We start from the raw sequence: 20,178 nt of genomic DNA on the forward strand, positions 1-20,178 counted from the left end.
CCGTGGAACCTCTGATACGTTATCTCCTTGGCTCCGGGCGACCGCCGCCGATGCAGAAATTTTAACTGCTCAATGAGAAATTTCAGTCTTTCCTCTCGTTTTGCAACTCGCACGATCTATGGGTCTATCGTTAGAGTTAGTGGATCATTTAGAATCGATCGTTTACGATATATTTCGAGGGCAGTATCGGATTGGAAGTTAGAAAGGTTTGATACTATTAAGTCGATTGTAACACTTCTTACTGTTTATATTTGTGGATCACTCGAATTTACACATTTCCGTTTAACACGTTTAATATTAAATCTGCTTTAATAAGTTAAGAATTTCTTTTTAAAAATCAATATGTATTTCACAATGTGTCGAATGACCCTCTATGATAGGAAGGCCGATCGCACACGGACGCAACCGATTTGAAATTAGTGTTGCAAACCGTTTGCGCTTTTTGTTTTAGCTACTCCACTATCTTTGTTTTACCTAGATCCACGGTCGCATGCAATTAATTTTAGAGTGGTTTGAAACTGATCGGTCGCGCCCGTGTGCGATCGGTCTTAGTGTTAACGTCGATTGAACAATAAAGAAACCAGACTGAAGGTGCGTTCTTTCAAATAGCATCTAGAAGATATATGCTCACACATTCTAAATTCGATCGATCGCCACTCCCGTGGATCTCATTATCGAATCCTTTGGTTTCCTCCGAAGTTAGCCTCCGATTTTGTTGGTTAATCGCGGCTCGTTGCATCGCCTGTTACGTCGATGGTCGATGATCAGCCTCTCCTTGTTGGGCCCTCCAGTTCCGCGGTGGAAAAAGATCAGGGACTGGTCTTCTCATTTCTCCCGCCTCTTCGTGGTAGCCGGTTCGTCGGCTTCCTGGCGCGAAGACGCCACGATTTAATGAATATTACGCACGCACGCGATATCCTGCTTGGATATTCGAGCGCTTCCGATCGCTTCGAGCTCTCCGTTTGCGCGTGTCGGACGATCGTCATCGATCGTCGCTGATATTTCATCGTTGCTCGCAAGATCTCGTCGATTCGAGCTTAGGACAAAGTTAATCGGATCGCTGGAATGGCGAATTAAAGAAGTGAACGAGCAGGGATCAGACGATTGGACTGTTGAATGGATTAGGCTAGCAACTTGTAGTGTTCAGGGTATGATTAGGGAATTACTCGTTAAATTTGTCTGTATTTGGTTACTTCAGGGATATTTGTAAGGGATGCAATGCTCGCAAAAAGAGATTAGTACTGGATATGAAATAAAAGAAAACGTCGCCTAACCGAAATCAGAGTCCCTAATCAATTTGTTGTATCTACTATAGGTATTCATACTGGGGGTGAAGCTGTTTATCAAATTTGACTGTGTTTGACAAACACTTAGGTTTTCCTTGTCGTATGATTATAGACAATCTTAAAATTGATAGTTGTCAACGTAAACGATACATTATGAAATTGTATATGACGAATATAATTTATTAGATATAACATATTGTAAATATCTAGGATATTATAAACAAGGTAAGGAGGGTAAAATACATTCATGATAAATTGAATCGTACTAAAATAATCTGTATCAGCCTTTTATTCTATAAAACAATACCTCACTAAAATAGTGAGATCAGACACCCAGTCAATTAACGAAGCATAACCCCACAACCCACATTCCCATCAACTTACGCGCATTAGCTACTTGGGCACCTGTCCGAAAATTTCTGGATCGATAAAACTGTGCCAGGACCACAAAAAAACTCTCATCGTGAGCATGATTATTGCGAACGTTACCTCTTTGAGATGATACGCAAACCTGAATTTTTCTCGCGGTCCAACCTATTAATCGAATATTCGAGCCGATCCAGAATCAGTTGAACGGTTCGATTTTCTTTCGACGCGGACGGGTGCAATGAGTCGGCGAAAGGTAATTTGAACGGCGCGAGTTTAAGGTCGATTATACAGCAGTCGACTGAAAGGGTCACAGTTCGCAGCGGTCTCGCGAAAAGGTTTCGCGAATAACGTTCGTAATTCGCCAGCCGTTTAAAGAAATTGCAATTCGCGCTTCCTTAAATGATTTCGAGTAACGGCCGGCTCGAATTTAACGATTGCAATAATAATACGCCAAACCGGCTTTTTATCGAACGGATAATCGCGAATGCTGCTACTCGTTTTGTATAGGAGCATTGTATATTGGCAATCAACACGGTTAATAAATTCCAGGAGGTAAATGTTAGAATTAGGAATTTTATGAATAGGCTTCCGGTAGATAAAGTATCGAGATGACGATTTCATTATTGGTTTGACGCACAAGTAATGGTCATTTTTATTTAATATTGGCCTGACAAGAGTTATGATATGTTTGACAAAATATTATTTGTCATCTGTAGACTGCGGATCTTTATGCAAAATAAAGTCTTCGCGAACATGCCTACAAAAATTGAACCTAAATAGGAATTTATTTTATTCTGCAAATATCATAACATGAACTTTACTTTCAATCTTTTTTATATTCTTGCATATTGTTTGCATTTTATAGTTTCTTGCACATTTAAATTTTCTATAAATGCATAAAGATCCGCAGTCATCTGGAATAGAATTCTTCGCTGTACAAGACAGTGTTTACGGTTTTTACGATAGATTTAATTTTACTCGATCTTGAGACATTTCAAATGGAATGTCAAGTTTACAAAAATTGGGCCCCCAGGGGCTGTAGCTGTGGTTGGTCGCAGCTGCAGTACGGGTTTGGCGTACCCACAGGTACCCGATCTTCTTATGGGGTCATTGAACCTTAATAAAAATGATCCCTGTTAATTTAATCAAAGAAATTTTAGGCATAATATTTCGATACGAAGATATCCAATTGCTCGAAAGATTCAGTCACCTCCTTCGCTGAAATATCAATTAATTCACGAATTGTAACGATTGGTTTGCTCTCCTTGTAATTTCTCACTACCAAAAAGAGCATCTCTCCAATAACAAGAGCGTTAATACCAATCCATAAATAGGTATATAAGTTACCAAGAGAATATTCGTTCGGGGTAAAACAAATAAAATCCACCCAACAGAATATTATCATCGACGTACCGAGTGGTAACCACAAAGCCGATCGCACACGGGCGCAACCGATCAGTTTCAAACTACTCTGAAACTACATAGTTGCATGCGACCGTGGATCTAGGTAAAACAAAGATAGTGGAGTAGGTAAAACAAAGATAGTGGAGTAGGTAAAACAAAGATAGTGGAGTAGGTAAAACAAAGATAGTGGAGTAGGTAAAACAAAGAGCGCAAACGGTTTGCAACACTAATTTCAAATCGGTTGCGCCGTGTACGATCGGCCTCAGTCTTCCCATGAAAGACGACATTACGACGACTTTTAAGTTACTACGACGATGCAACAACTCGTAATTTATGCCATCGATTATAACACCGATGTCCCGGCTGATGCTCCGAGGATCCCGAAGCAACATTCTCGATCGCCGGCAATTAGCGTCTCGATCGTCCTTTTCCGACAACTCGGTAAGATTTGCCTAACGAGATCTCGTTCGCAACGCCTCCGATCGACGAACGCGCGTTCGTGGATTTTCCTACATCGACGCAGCTGGCGAAAAACGACCAACGCGCCGATTCGGATGACAGTCGACGGAGTTTTCTACAGAGCTGCGTCCTTTCCAGTCACGCAACGGGGCTGGCCAATTACGAGCGATTAATCAAGCCACCGCGACCGGCCGGGGGGAAAAAAAAGCGCAGGCCGAGGAACTCGTCCGCGGGCACATCGCGAAGCACCGCCTTGGGAATTGCCGTGCCACGCAGACGCTGAAGTTTATTTTACATCGGCCAGCCGACCAGTTCCCGACCTTATTCAGAGTTTCAGGAAGCCGTGAACTGGCAGAGGGACATAGTTGATTGTTGCAATTCGCGGGTACTGTTGGATATCGCGGATAACGCTCTCGTCCCTTCTAATTGCGCGATATCTGGATCGCGGTAGGCAGATCTAACCGTGAAGGATTTCGCTGCATGAACGATCTGACACTTTATTCGATAACCTTGGAAGGTGAAGCTATAATCTAGTGGAAAATATAGTGGAAGGTATAACTCGTACAAAGTTACAGGTTACAATTGTTTTGGGATGAGACATATAGTCGTAACTCTTTACCCTACGATTCGCTCTTATAACGCGTGTGCTATATTCAAGTATAAAGTCCCTTTCACCAACGTTCATACGACGTGTCTGACTCGTGGTTTTCATGTTCGACTCAAATTCCTTATCACGTGTCTCACACGTTGGTATAGACTGAAGGATTAACGGAAATACAACCGAGCAATTTGAAGTTATGAAGAAGTTTGTGAAGGCTTGAACAAATTATGGATACATATTCATGATTAATGTTACAGATTGCAGAATTTACGCATTTATGGTGTACACTAATATAGGTAATATACAAAAATTATACACTATGCGTGTAGAATATATTCTATGAATTAATACAATGATATTCATATTTCGTTTGGATAAATCCGTATACCATTCGTTTATGCGTGTATGTATCATAATTTCTTGTAGCATAAATACGTCGAATCTGCAGTATATTATTACGATTATATAATACGACAACATCGCCGCGAGATTTTTTATTTACTTCAGACGGAATAGCTCGCCTCTGATTAGGTTACCACTACATTATCAAATCCAAAGTTCAATAACTCGTATCTATTAGATTATCCCAAAAGTTTCTTTCGTGACTTGCACTCAGTTATTTTGTGTGTCGGTGCTTATATAAATAGACATCCTAATTTTCTAGATGTCGATGTTGTAACACTAATGGACCAAAATGGATCGTATACAATTCAGTAATGTAACATAAAGCATAAAATATCGTGCATGTATTATTTATTAATAAAACAAAGGAAACTTTTGGAACAATCTTATACATTCGGTCAGTAACAGTTCCTCTTGCATCCTCGTCTACGTTTAATTTACTTTCACTAATCAATTTCATTTCCCGTTTAATTCTTCTTCGTATCCTATCTTGTCGCAATCAAGTCGCGTTAATATTGCTATACAAACGTCTCAAGAAGCACGAGGTTCAATTAGCCGCGAAGCAACAGACGATCCACCTTAGCAGACGTCGCTCATTCCCTTCTCCGTTTCAAATTCCCGTCGAGAAGTTTAATATCTCAAGTGTCGACCGTTTGCCTCCGTCAATTCGTCTCGACAAATGAAAGCAACGTTTTTCCACGCCCTGGAGAGATCACGGATCCCCCAACCGGCTGATAAATTTTCCATAAAGCGGTGGCGCCGTCGAAAGCCGCGGGACGCCGCGCCTCCGCGAAAGACCATAATCGTTCTCGCGATCGAGGAATCGCCAGCGGAACAGAGGAATCTCGACTGGCGATATCCCCGCGGGTGCACCAGAGGGGAGGACAGGCGAAATTCAGCCTTGCACGAGCGCGAGGAATTCGCGAGGAATTCCAGCGGTCGCTGAAACGCACTCCAGGTTTACGATCGCGTCGAGCTTCCGGAATTTTTCTATTCCTTCCGGCGCGGCAGATCGACGACCCTGCTGCCCCTCCCGATGTTAGTTTACAGTTAGACAGATACACTTAACTCCTTTCGACTCGGTTGTTTTCTATTTGAATTCTATTCGTTTCTTAGAAATTGGTTGTATCGAAGTCGAGTTGGCTATAAATTAACCCTTTGCACTAGGTTTTCTTTAGGTTTAATTTCTTTGGAACTCGTGTCGATAAAATGATTGTCGTTGAGGCAAAGGTGATCTGATTCTCAAATCTCAAACTAAGGATCTCATTTTCGAAGTTAATCTAAGCTTAGCATTCGTGACAATAGAATGCTAAGAATGCATCTCGAGTTGCTGATAGATACCAGAAAACAAAGCCTCTGGTGCAAAGTGTTAATGTGTGTGTGTGGACGTCGTAAATAAAATTAGAATTTATAGAAATGAACATGATTCTCGTTAAACGCACACATTATTAGAAATTTCAATTTATTCATAGCATGCTGTTACTAGAAAATAATTCAAACTTCCCAGTCAAAAAGTTAGCAGATTCCAAGTCTAGTATAAATAGTATTGTACCTAACTACTACTATTAACAGTATTTGACTCCTGGTCAAACCACTTTTGAACACTATTTAACACTCGACATGAACCAAAAGGTCAACAACATCACCCGATATCCATCATCTAGAATCGTTCCCGCATTCTAACACAAATAATTCACCAGAAAAATGAGAAACGCGTGGCCTGCGTTAAAAAATACCTCTGAAGAATGCGCAGCTGCGTAACTCGTTTCTAAACTTTCCTCCATAAGCGCATAGGCAACAGGGTGGGGTTCGCTTGGAAGCCGAAGGTCAGAGTTTTCCGATTCCACGGGATTTTTCCGAACTCGTAGGCGCGGCTCGCGGTCGTCCAGGTGGATTTTCGGCATAGTTCATTCCGCGATAGCGCGCAATTAGCTATTCGATCGACCGTTATTTCCTCGAGCGACGATCGTATTAACATCCACAAATCCCAGGTAAATTTCGCGGCGGACGTTCTCCCCGGAAGGTCTTGCGAGGATTTACAGTTAACATCGGCAGATATACCGCAGCCTCCAGGGTTTTTCTGGAAACAGAGGCGTGGGTAACGCCGTCGATTTTGTGTGCAAACGACGCGATGGTCTCCAGGCGTCGATTTTCCACGGAGGGATTAAGTACGCGCGAAAATACCACCGGATCCTCTACGCTGCGCAGGTCGTAGATTTTTCTGTGCTCGTCTCTGAGATGCCTGCGCGGCTAATTTACGCAATCGAGCGATGTTTATTTATCTCTTTGCAAGAATGACGGGGTCCTTTGTTCGATAAACCGTTTACCGCTCGGTTTCGAACGTACATCGTGCGTTGAATGTCTACGTCACGCGTGCTTTCCCTATTTATTGAACGCCTATAGGCGTTTACCATATCGGGACGTCTACGTGTGGTTTGTGATATAAGAATTAACGTGTGTTTATTCAGAGGGTGGTCAAACGGTGCCTCGAGGCTGTAGAAGAAGAGTTGCATTTGTAGATATTGACAAGATCGAACACCCGTTACGTAGAATACTCTAAGGATAAGAGTAAATCTGAGCGTGCGGATGTCTAGTTAACGGGTGGTATTTTAGATATCGTCGAAATCAGACATACTTTATATAGAATATTCTAGGGATAAGAAGTCTAAGCGTGGGGATGTCTAGTTTTAATGAATTGTATTTGTAGATAGATATTTTCAAGATTGGACATCCTCTACGTAGAATATTCTACATAGAAATGAGAAGTCTTTGAAATCTTCTAAAAATTATTAGGTTGTTCAGAAAGTTCGTGGCAATTTTTAAGAAAAATTCAAAGGCACATTTGAATTTTAATAATATATATTTCATGAATTACATAGGTATCAGTTTGTTCCACGACATTTTCACCTTTTAAGGGATGCGTATGTTATTTATTTCAACCACTCCGATATATTCAGACCTGTACCACCTACCAAAAATCGACACGGACTTTCCAGACAACCCAATTGTAGAGAAAATATAGGGAAGAACTTCTATAGGCATTTTACTGGACCAGAAACGTGAAATAATCTTCATAAAAGCAACTTTTAGCGTATAAGGGTGTATTATACAGGGTGTTTCTTAATATGTGGACGCTTCTTGGAGGGTAAGGTCTTGACACCAGTACGAATCAAAAAGTCTTTTTCCAATTTGCGAACTGCGGCTTCGTTATCATATCGTTGATCATATTAACACTTTAATGGCCGCTCGCACAACGTGTGTGTGTTGTTACCCTTACTGCGTAGAAGTGCGGCCGTTAAAGTGTGAAAATGACACAACTTGAGCTTGAGTTTGTTTTATTATAGCGTGTAACTGTCGATTCAAGACAAATTGAACCGAGCAGATCGAATCATATTTATGATTACATTCCTCTTAAAATTTGTTTTTTTCACGAAACAAAAATGAATCTTGATCAACTCGTTTTAAATATTAAACAGTCCACATCATTTGGCAATTTTAATTTAATAACTTCATAAACAGCAGCAATAAGCCCAACAGACCGCTTTACCGTTCGACATACCGTACATAAACAAACCAAAAAAATACACCGCAATCGTTAATTGACATTAAGCTCACCTCTCCCGAATTAATACAGATTCCACAAGCCAATTAAGCGGCGCTTACTTTACTTCCCACGGGAAAAAGGAGCACCAAACCGAAATCATGCCAATGACCACAAATCAGCGAGATCAGAATTATCCCGGCTTAATTTCCAACGATTTGCGTTCGAAGTATCGTCGATCCGATCTAACCGCGGATCGATAACGATGTCTCCTTGATACTGGTCTTTATAGGTTCTTGAATTTAAAACGCATAAACGCGATAAACACGGTTTTCTTACGATATTAAGAATTCTTGCGATACAAGCCGGACTCGTGAAACCCGTAAAAATTCCGCGCAAACGAGACGAGAAGTGAAGCTGATTGGGAGTCGAGGAGAGAAATTCTCGTTAATGCGAGGATTCCGTGACGCTGTCTTATTATTCTTTTTTTGTTCGTCGCAATTAAAGCAAATGGAACCGGGTTGTTGAAGAGAAGACCGCGACGGAACGGCCACGAAATACGTTAAATACGTCCAATGAAGTCGTCATCATTTACTGCTTGTACCAGGGCTCGGGGGCGAAATTTTTATTTAGACAGAAATTTCGAGAAACGAATTTAAGATATACATTGTTGGTGCAAAGACTTTTGGCGCGTCCCAAGCAACGGTCCGACGCCGAACATTCGATGGCTAAGCCACAAACCCCTAAACAACACCAACCCCACCTAAACCCTTTTAAATAGAAATACTTACTGGCAATTTTATCGCGTTAAAACCATCAGTTTTATAACTGTATGTGCTCTCTTGGAATCACTGAGGAAAAATTAAGAGTTATACTATAGTTTTTCTTTATAAATAAATGGTAAGATTACTTTAGAAAGGCACAGAATTAATTTCTACGCTTAATAGTCTGCCAGATTAGTCAAGGGATATAATGTATTATTGACAATTTAAAAGAGAATGAAGATATATTATTGAAAATGAAAAATCGAAACTGTAATGGCTACAGAAACATTTCGTATACGTAGGCCTGCGAATCAGGCTAAAGTCCAGCTTCTCGATCGTTTTTCGCGTACCGGATCGGTACACGAGGCGGAGTTCCTTCAACGAGGATCGAGAAAGGGCCTCAAAGGGTTCCGCGACCGCGACGTAATGTGGACGATGCCACTTGATCGACGTCGTCAATTTCATCGGCGTTGAAGAAATCCGCCGCTGGCCAACAAATTACTCTCGTCTCTCTAAATTCGTTGCTTCAGGGTTCCTTTATCTTTTTATCCTCTTCTGAGAAAACTGACGTCTGCTGAGGCGTCAGACTCGAAGCCTGTGACTCTCCAGCAGAAATTATTTTTGGCTTCTGAGAAAAGAAAGTACCTCGTAAAATACAGGACACGAAGACAAAATTGAAATAAAAACAATTTGTTTCTGTTCGATGATCGCCCATCGAGTATAACATATTGTTGCGTTTCGGCATAATGAGTAAACACGAACTTTAATTAATTATTTTTAATTCAATTTATTTAAATTAAATCATCCTTTTAATTTATTTAAATTCTTCATGTTTTCTTGTCTTCTATTTCTCAAGATATCCAAGCTTTTTCTTAAATCGAAAAATAATTAACCCTTTACCAATTTCACACTTTTTACACGCAATATTTTTAAAGGATACTTATCGTGCCTTTGTTGTATCATTCAAGGACGAACTTTCATTATACTTCACACTACCATTACCTCCTGATAATTACACAAATATACAATAATATTTCACTGATTATATTATAGTTACATGAAATCGTTAAATCAGACTATTTTGATATTTCCTCGTGAAACAATCTATAAAGTAAAAGTGACGATGCATTTAAGAAAGAAAACAGTTATCTAAAAGTTAGCGTATTGAGAAACATAATTGATAAATAATTTTTTCTACAATATAAGTAGGGAATCTTATAAACTATACTTGAAATGTAAAAAGACCTAAAGGAATCTATAAAAGATAAGAGGCATAAATGATCTATAGAAGTGATCTCTAAAAGGAGCATTGATAACATATATACTTCTTTTAAACATTAACTTTGATCTACTACCTGTCAATATTATCTTTCGTGTGTTAAATGAATATAAATTGCTGACAGCTCCCCCCCCCCCCCCCCCAAAAAAAATGAATTTACTTAAAGAATATATTCCGTCTGTTTCCAGCCTAAATCGAATTGCTATAGTAGAAAATAAACGAGGGATTCGCCGGAACTGGTTATATCCGTGTCACGGAATTAGTCCAGCTTGTATTCGCCTCGGATCGATCTCGAATTCCACGTGGGACGTAATTTATGTTTAGAGCAACAGAGTGCATCATGCACATTGTTAATCAACATCGTCGCCACCCATCGAGCGCGCGTGCATCCTACGCAAACAAAGCCTTCCATCGACAGTTGCGACACTAAATAGACCAGCGGTCTAACTCGAATTATTGATTTTCTAATATAAATCGGCGATTTAGTCGAGCGCACTTCCTACTCATAAAGTGTGCTCCATGTTATGCCTCGGAACGTAATCGTCGATATCCGTTTATTAGGACGATTAGGATGATTAAGAGACACCGTAGTATTTCACATCAGGACGATGCAAGGGACTAAAATTAATTATTCCGTAGGGAATTCTTTTAGAGATAATTCGAAAAAAGATGATTGTAGCAGTGTAGCAAATATTGATTAAGAGAATTCATTGACATTCTCCACACAGAAAATAAAATAATTATATTATATAAAAACATACATTCTTCGTTTCTTATACATTATCCTTAAAATTTGTACCATACAAACCCGTCAACTTCTCACTTTCCAAAACATCGCGCAAATACTTGTTAAAATCGTAATTAGACAATAATTAGTTGCCCATTGGAATGGTAGCATCGATCCTAGTCGACCTGAGTCGCCTCGCTGGTTCCTTCGTTGTCGTAAGAGGGACAATAATATCCCAGACTTAATCCAGACGCGCTCATGCTCCTCCTTGGGGCTCGAATCTCTGCATACAGTCAAAGACGTCGATGCGAAATGGCGGAGCGCAAGAAAAGGACGAGGACAGGTGAGAGGCACTCTCGATGCGGGAGGGCCGCGGGGCAGAGGACGTGGATCCTGGTGAAGTGCATCCGCGAGTGTGGCTAGGTTTCGCATAGTTTATCAATGCGCGTAGGCTGGTTCGAGAACACTGCCGAGGCAATAGATTACAATTATCCGAACACGCCTGGCTAAACGTGGGAGTTGGCTGCGCGGCCACGATGAACGACCGCTAAACTCGGATCGGATTCTCGCCTCTTCTGTTCCTCCCTAGAGTACGTCCGATTGTTTTTTCGCCTGTCCTCTTCTCCTGTGTCCGAGGAAATGAAGAAATGAAATTTATGTGCCTTGAAGATTCACGCATTGATAAAACCTTCAACTGCCCACGCCTCGGAACTTTTTTTCATTTGTATACCTTTATTCGTATACCTTTATTTGAATGAGTTAGACAAATATGTATTATTAACCCTTTGCACTCGAGAGGTGACTCTCAGTCACCACTAGGTTTTCTTTAGGGTTAATTTCATTGGAACTCGAAGTGCCAATAAAATGATGAAATTTTCACTTGGAATTACAATCACCCTAATGCTTCGAAAGTTCAGAAATAGTTTTCAATATCGTTAAGTCTTTCTAAAACCTCGACACCGAAGGATATATAGAAGGATATTGCCAACCAAATTTTTACTTGGTATGACAATCACCCCAATGCTTCGAAAGTTCAGAAATAGTTTTTAATATCGTTAAGTCTTTGTAAAACCTCGACACCGTCGAAAGGCTTAAGAATCGCTATTTACCCACCACGTGTCTGTGAACCACTGCGTCGTTTCCGATTCAGAGAAAGTTTCTTTGAAAAGCTCGACGGGGTTGAAAGGTTATCAGACGCGCGACCTGGAATCCAAAGGCTGGCTCCGTCACCGCGCCAATAACATTCCAGGGAGTCAACCGCGAGACGAAAACTGTTAATTTCTACGCTGCCGTGATGCAGCCAGGTCCCCACGGAATTCGTTCGCATTGTTCCGCAATCTCGAGTCCCGTTACCGGTCGCGGAGGTTCGATTTCTGCCTGATTCGTTTCCGTATCGTGATCCCTGGAGGAAGGTCTAGAGAGAGTAGATAGGCTCGGGCCCGGTCATCATCTTCATCGTCGTTCGGACACACGTGACCCAACTCCGTGCACTCCTACGCAGTCCTTTGGAAACGAATCACCCCCGGTTTATTGTTGCATCTGGACTACGATCGATGGTGCAGCTTATTTTTGCAAAATAAAATCATGGCTGTAATATTAATGAGCTCGTCGCTCGAGTGACTTCGATGCGTGGTAAAGCATCATCGCCTGAATCCCGACGTTAAACTTACCAAAAGTCAATTACGGCAACAGTTTTACATTCGATTTTCTCTCAGAAATTTTAAAATAAATCTGCCTAACATAACGGTTCGTTTTTAAATTTATTTAATGTAATCATAGTCTCGACAAGCTGTGTTATAAATAACGCTTTCAGGTGTAACAAGAATGATTCGAAGTATCGGAGATGGCTGAAATCGCAGTCGAAAATATTATTTGTGGCGGAACCTGTCGAGACTATTATTATGTTAAATTTATTAATATCATGAAGTTATCATTACAATCGCTATTTTAGGTAGATGTAGACAGATTTCCCATCTACTATCAATTTTATAAATCGAACTTGAAAACTCGTTTATGGAATCAAATAAATTACAAATAAATCACAAGTAAATTTAAAAGTTTATCCACGTGTTGCTGATGATTATTATCCCGTATCGTTTTGACGGCGATCACTATAATTCGCAACGTCGCGGTAGGCGGCTGCGGAGATACGAAGGTACGATCACTTTCGATGAGAAAAATCAGTGCAAGGTGCTCAATGATTCATGACGTTGGTGGATCCGTTGTGTACACAGCCCTTAAGATTCGAGAGGAAGCGACGACGATCCGCCGGCGGCTTGTACGTGCATTCACAACTGAATTAGCCGCATCATTGTCTGAATGGGAGGAGACAGAGAAATCTTAAGTGAATGTAAATATGGTAAAAATCCACGCGTCATCCGGCCGACGATCGTTGATATTTCCGAGGGCATATCGCCACGGCTATTGTTCCTTTTACTGAAAGAACAAAGGAATAATTTAATTCGTCTGATACAGCCAATTACAAAGGTAGTGAAACGTACAATATCAATTGCAAGTTATAGACAGAACATGAGTTTCGATTATTATATAGATATTCAAGTTTTTGCTCGATAAAATAAAAAATATATATGTATATATGATGATATATATTGAAAAGAATAATTGCAACTCCATATACATTATATTAGTTACAATATTATAGACATCACAAGAATTTTGATAATCCTATGCATGTTAAAGTTCGTTTAATTAGTGGAAGGAATATATTATAAAGATTAATTGTAAACCAACATACATTTGAGTTTCTTTAATTAAAATAAGGAATTGCAAGTCTACATACATTATATGTTAGTTGCATTATCATGAACACCTTAAGAGTTTTGATAATGATGTGCATACTAAAATTTGTCTCTTATTAAAGTATAGAATATATCGAAAAGAATAATTGCAATTTTATATACACATACATATATTAGTTGCATTAATATGGACACCACAAGAATGTTGAAATTTGAAATTACACAATCAAACAATTCCCACGGACAAATGAAAATATAATTACACGTTGTTGAAACTGAAAATATTCGGTCCACGATCATCCCAGCCACTTGGCTTTGGTCGACATGGAACCTTTATAACGCGGAAGGCCAAAGCGAGTCGACTGATAACTTTCTCCCATTGAGAAGTCCGCCATACACGGACAAGGAATCTATCAGGACAGTCGCGCAGTTACTGAATTCCCTGGCGTACTCTTCTTAATTAGTTTTCTTCCAATTAAGAGGACACCGTATCGGTTACGGCTCGATATTAGCGGCAGCCGGAATTTTCTGAATTGAATTCCAAGCCCTCCACTTTCACGTTCGGGGAATTACACGGTTTCTCCTATATTTTACAGAGAAATTAATAAATCTTGGACGCTGGTATTAGGATATTGGTTCGATGTATTTTGTTGTCGAATCGCTTTACAACGATAGTACAAGATTAAGGAAGTTAGCGAGGAGAAATTTTTTATGCTCGCGGGGCAAGATAAATTAGTGAACTCAATTTGTATCTTGTTTTTCGAAGAATGGCGCGGATATTTAAATAAAATTAAAGTAATCTGGTCAGAACTGGTACTCTAACTCTCTCCAATTAATTTTCTATACTCCTAATGACTCTTGTTCTTCGGTTCTCTCTACTCGGCTCTTTGACCTCGCTATTTGCGAGTAGTATCCTTAGTCGAAAGTAGACTTGATTTTATATACTGAACATGTTCAGAGGATGTGCACTTGTACCTCAATTTCTATTTATTTCATATTCCTTGTATAATTTTCATATCACAGTCGTTTAATTTATATTCGCAATTTTTTAAATATTGTATGCAGAATCACAAATTTCAAAAAGTGTTTAAAACTCGTTTATACCATCCCCTAATTTTGTTTGTATCTGGCAATTTCTTTGATAGTCACTCGTAGGCTCTAATTACTCGAGATAATTATGAAAGAAAGTGCAAAGAGCTAAAGCTCCAAGATGCAATTAGCAATAGTCTTCTGGTCCAGATGGACCAGTTTCGTCCTCCAGCTATTGCTCCTGCTCCTGCTCGGCCGTAATTAAGGCTAATTGTTGGTGGTCGCCTCTACGACGACTTAATTCATCCGCTGTGTATATTTGCAATTTTTAACAAACGAAACAAAGATTAATTTGATTTGGTAGATACTCATGCAACGCAGTGTTACAATCGTCCCTGAAACACTTTATTGCGTAATGTGTGCTGGATTGAGAACTCGGTAAAAATAATAGCTTACCTTTACTTTCTTTACTTCTCGCACAATAAACGATCGTGGGAACAATTAAATCATTTGTATTTTCATTCCAAATAATTCGTATCTAATATGCGTATACTATCGAGTACTAACAAACCTACTTACAAGAATTAGAAAATTTCTAAAAATTTCAATAAATATACTTCCCAACTGCACTCTTCTAATAACTGTAGACTTCCACATACCTAAGCAACACGATGTTAATAAACATTCAGCTCCTCGATCGTGATAAGAATATCATCTTCAGCGATGTGGAAGTACCCTTTTCCAAAATTTCAAATCTATCCAGATGCAATCTCTCCCCAGCCAGCCGATCTAGTCTAAAAAAAATCCCACCTTTATTTCTGAAAATCGTGCGAACCTACCCCTTTGGACCGAGTCACCTCATTCGACGGTACCGTACTTTTACCCTGATAAGAAGCAAACTGGAATCGCGACGATAATTGACATGACGAGGAATCAGCTGCGCGTGTACCGTTAACCTTAAGGTTTCAACTGGTTCGATCGATCGCAGCTTTTTGTTCGGCGCTTCTTATTACCTCGGGTAATTGTGCGCAGCTGTTGCGCGTTTCATACCTTCGAAAAAGATCTTGCAAATTATTCCCCGTTCGAGTAATGCACGCGGTACCAAGAGGAACATGCCCGCCACGGGTGCAAATTCCAGTTTCCGAAACGCATTAATCGGCGACAATTTGACGAACGTGTGTAACTGCCGCTCCTTTACGTGCTTATTACGCTCTCCGCAAATGGGAGCTGCGAGCCAGAAATCTTGGCACGAAGTGATCGAAGAAATGACCTCTCTTGACCTCTTTGTGCCTCTGTCAAATACCTTTTGCTCCTTTTTATTTCGATGTACAGTTCGATTGAACGCGATCGGACCTGTTACATTCGGAAAGTGACGACGGCCGATTACAGGGCCGGGTAGACCTTTGAAAATTAACATGTTTGACTGCCACGCTAACCAACACCTCATCTTCAGAATACATTTTGTAAATACCTAGTGAGAAGTCCTGTCACCCATATATGAGTGTTTTAAAGCAAATCTATTTCAAAAGTCTTCTTTAGATATTCTAAGCCGTGCACTGCAGCTTGGCACAAATCCAGAGTCTAATGGAACTCGAATGTGCTTAAAATTGTACGATAATCCCATACATAATGTGGGTAAGGCGTTAAGACATGGAAGTTAAAATAACATATAATAAAAATGATAAATTCTATCTAAAATTAAAGACTATTTAAAAATAATATGCATCTACAATTTGCCCAAGCAAAACGGTCATCGTCCCCAAAATCAAATAATCATCTCTAATCTATTATAATCAACTAACTCCAATTACATGTATTTTCCGAACAGATCTCACTAACAATCCCGAAATTCTTTTTCCAGGCTTCACGGGCACCCAGTGCGAAATCGACATAGACGAATGCGCAGCGAAGCCATGTTTAAACGGCGGCGTGTGCACCGACCTGATCAACTCCTTCAAGTGTACCTGCGCGAACGGATTCGCTGGTGCCCACTGCCAGATCAACATAGACGACTGCGCGTCCTCGCCATGCAAGAACGGAGGCATGTGCCAGGACTCAATAGCCAAGTATACCTGCGACTGTCCACCAGGATTCACCGGCGCCTCCTGCGAGACGAACATAAACGACTGCCAGTCGAATCCCTGTCACAGCGGCACATGCATCGACGGAGAGAACAGCTTCAGTTGCAACTGCTACGCGGGATTCACGGGGAAGCTATGCCAGATCCAGATCGACGAGTGCGAGAGCAACCCTTGCCAATTCGGTGGCAGATGCGAGGATCGCATAAACGGGTATCAGTGCATCTGCAGGCCCGGCACGTCCGGCACGAACTGCGAGGTGAACGTGAACGAGTGCTATAGCAATCCGTGCAGAAATGGAGCGAGGTGCATCGACGGTATCAACAGGTGAGTCGGCGATTAGGTGATTTGGTGGCTAAGAAAAGTCCTCGGAAGTTGGGACTGAAAATGGTTCGATTGGAACCGTTCGTAAGTTCTTCACTCTACATCCTTCAATTCCGAAGCAAACCCTTCTGGCAGACTCTCATTGGAGTACAAATGTACAGTCTATTTCATCAGAGCGTGGACACGAAAAATGACTAATTTGTTTAAAGAAATGACGTGAATTTGTTTAAACGGGCTAAGAGTGTCGATTTCTAGATACTATATTTTTTCAGATTTTGTATATTTTAAATTCTTACGGAATTTTGTATGAGATATTCTCCACATACTTATTCATATTTCAAGGTTTGATTTTTCGAGAAAGGGTGGGATTTTTTCTTTTTGTTGTAGTACGATTTGAACCTCGATCGAGGAGGTCATCGTCACATTTTGTAGCTTTATATCGTTGTATTCAATCATTTTTAATTAATACTCTTTAATTTCTAATACTTGTTTCGACGACCATTCGGATGGCAACATAAAAATACGACTTGAAACCATAGAAATGGATCGTATTACTCAGAGACATAGTTGAAACTAAACTTCTTTAGGCGAACACGTATCAAAGAAAACTGCTAGTGTTTTACATTAGAACAATTTCGCTTTCATTGGATACCAAATTTCGGAAATATCGCGTTCATGCTCTTATCCAGACTGCATAAATACTTGCACTGCAACTTTGAAATGACGCAACCGAAAGTTTAGCATCTTCCTTTCCCTCCGGATTTGAATCCCTCAACCGACAGAATAACAGCTGAAAAATATCCAAAGAAACGAAAGCGTCTCGGACGAATCTGTTCGTTGCTATCACACCCACTCAGAATCTGGCAAAATTGATCTCCCCCTGAAACTTCCTCGGCTCCGAGAGGCCTGGAAGAAATTCTTCCCCGGCGAAGAACGACTCTCTCGTGCGCGAACCCTCTAATCTGGCAAAATCTTGGCCCGCTCTAACGTTATCATTTCTTCCATCCTCAGCGGATACGATGTCTCTTCTTCCAGGTATTCGTGCGAGTGCGAGCCAGGTTTCACGGGCCAGCACTGCGAGACGGACATAAACGAGTGCGCGAGCAATCCTTGCGCGAACGGCGGCCGCTGCATAGATCTGATAAACGGCTACCGATGCGAGTGTCCTCGCGGCTACTACGACGCTAGATGCCTGAGCGACGTGGACGAATGCGCGAGCAGCCCGTGCGTGAACGGCGGCACCTGCGAGGATGGCGTCAACCAGTTCATCTGTCATTGCCTACCGGGTTACGGCGGCAAGAGATGCGAGGCGGACATCGACGAGTGCGGCTCAAATCCCTGCCAGCACGGCGGTTCTTGCAACGACCGCCTGAACGGGTACAGTTGCAAGTGCGTGCCTGGCTACGCTGGCACCAACTGCGAGACCAACATCGACGACTGCGCAAACAATCCTTGCCAGAACGGCGGCTCCTGCATCGACCTTGTCAACGACTACAAGTGCGTCTGCGAGTTGCCGCACACGGGAAGGAACTGCGAGGACAAGCTCGACCCTTGCTCTCCTAACAAGTACGAATATCGAATTGTTCGACTGAGATCGCTCTGTGTCGAATAAGGATGTTTCTTGGAGGGACAGTAATTTTATTGGAATTTAGACGTACGGTAGAATGCTATTTATACGAACAGAGCATTTTGGGAAACAGCAGTTTATGTAATAAGAATCTCAGTGCCCCCAATATTTGGACATAAGTGGATTCAATCATACTTTTGATTCATTCTTTGAATTATAGCAATATTTAAATATTCCTGAACGGAGAAATAACTTGGAAGGACAGTAATTGGATAAATCTGCTAGATAAATTGTTTATTTGAATGAAGAGTAAAAATAGCTATAGATATTTATTATTTAATATACTCGAAATATTAGTACAAAATATATCATGAACTGTTGAACATAAAGTATGGCGTGTTAAGATACAATTAATTATTTTTGGTTTACGGACTTTACTAATGTTAGGTTCTACAAATCTTTCAAACACTCTAAATTAATTGCATTGTTTCACACTTAAGGCTCTAGCAGATCCAGAGAGTTCCTTTTTAAAATTTTACGCAACATTCTTAAAATGCATATTTTTTGAGGAATGGAACCAAAAGAAATGTATTTATACTGTCGTTTGTCAAGTGGTCATATAATTGAAGTTACGCTTGACACTAGTTCAGATAATACAAGTCCAACAAAAGTTCATTAAACCGGGCATTGACAAACATTCTGTTCAGACAAATGGTATTCTACCGTATCATTGGCTTTGGCTATGTTTGACCCTTTGCGATTATATTTGTATTTATAATAGTTCAATAATCTATATAGCGCATAGGTTTAATCCTCCGTATAGTACGTCCAAAGGTGCAGAACCTTTCCCAAGATTGTCGCGCTCCAAGAAACAGCATCCAAGTTGGCAAAGGATGTCCTATTAATTCATTTGGTTAAGAAATTGAATCAACTTTAACGTTTTGCCCTTACAGATGTCTCCATGGCGCCAAGTGTTCACCGTCATCGAACTTCCTGGACTTTGCCTGCACCTGCACCGTCGGCTACACAGGCAGACTCTGCGACGAAGATGTCGACGAATGCGTGATGACCTCCCCGTGCAGAAACGGCGCTACCTGCAGGAACACCAACGGCTCGTATCAGTGCGTCTGCGCGAAGGGTTACGAAGGACGGGATTGCATCATTAACACCGACGATTGCGCTTCCTGTGAGTATATATCATCATTATTTATTAGAAATGAATTCTGTACCTCCCTATATTCAATAATTTATAACTCTAGTTTAAACAAATACACTTACTCGTCATTTTGGTACATTAAACCTTCTAAGTCATCAACCTGATGACCATTGCAATGCATCTATATAAACTTTAGCAGCCATAAAATTTTGCTTGTTGTTATTCTTTTACAATTACTGTAATTACCAAGTACATTTTTAATCTGTTAGAATAATAATAATAAGCAAAAATGTGCCACTAAATTTCGTACATACATATACATACGTAGTAATGGTCATCAGGTTAAAGCTTACGTTATGTAATATACGATCAGTCTAAAAACTCATCATTTAATAAATCACTTACATTCAAAAATCATAAAGGCTACAGGAAA

At 40.5% G+C, this 20,178-nt stretch overlaps 1 protein-coding gene across 1 annotated transcript in view; it reads left to right on the forward strand.

Annotated features, from left to right (window-relative positions):
- LOC128881094 (neurogenic locus Notch protein) overlaps positions 1–20,178 on the forward strand; it is a 367,639-nt gene that overhangs the window by 335,503 nt on the left and 11,958 nt on the right. The window contains exons 9-11 of the mRNA XM_054131804.1: positions 16,482–17,025; positions 18,058–18,588; positions 19,543–19,775. Coding sequence (XP_053987779.1) covers positions 16,482–17,025; positions 18,058–18,588; positions 19,543–19,775 — 1,308 coding nt within the window. The remainder of the gene's footprint in view (positions 1–16,481; positions 17,026–18,057; positions 18,589–19,542; positions 19,776–20,178) is intronic.

This window comes from Hylaeus volcanicus, chromosome 8, assembly GCF_026283585.1.
Source record: "Hylaeus volcanicus isolate JK05 chromosome 8, UHH_iyHylVolc1.0_haploid, whole genome shotgun sequence".
NCBI classification, from domain to species: Eukaryota; Metazoa; Arthropoda; class Insecta; order Hymenoptera; family Colletidae; genus Hylaeus; species Hylaeus volcanicus.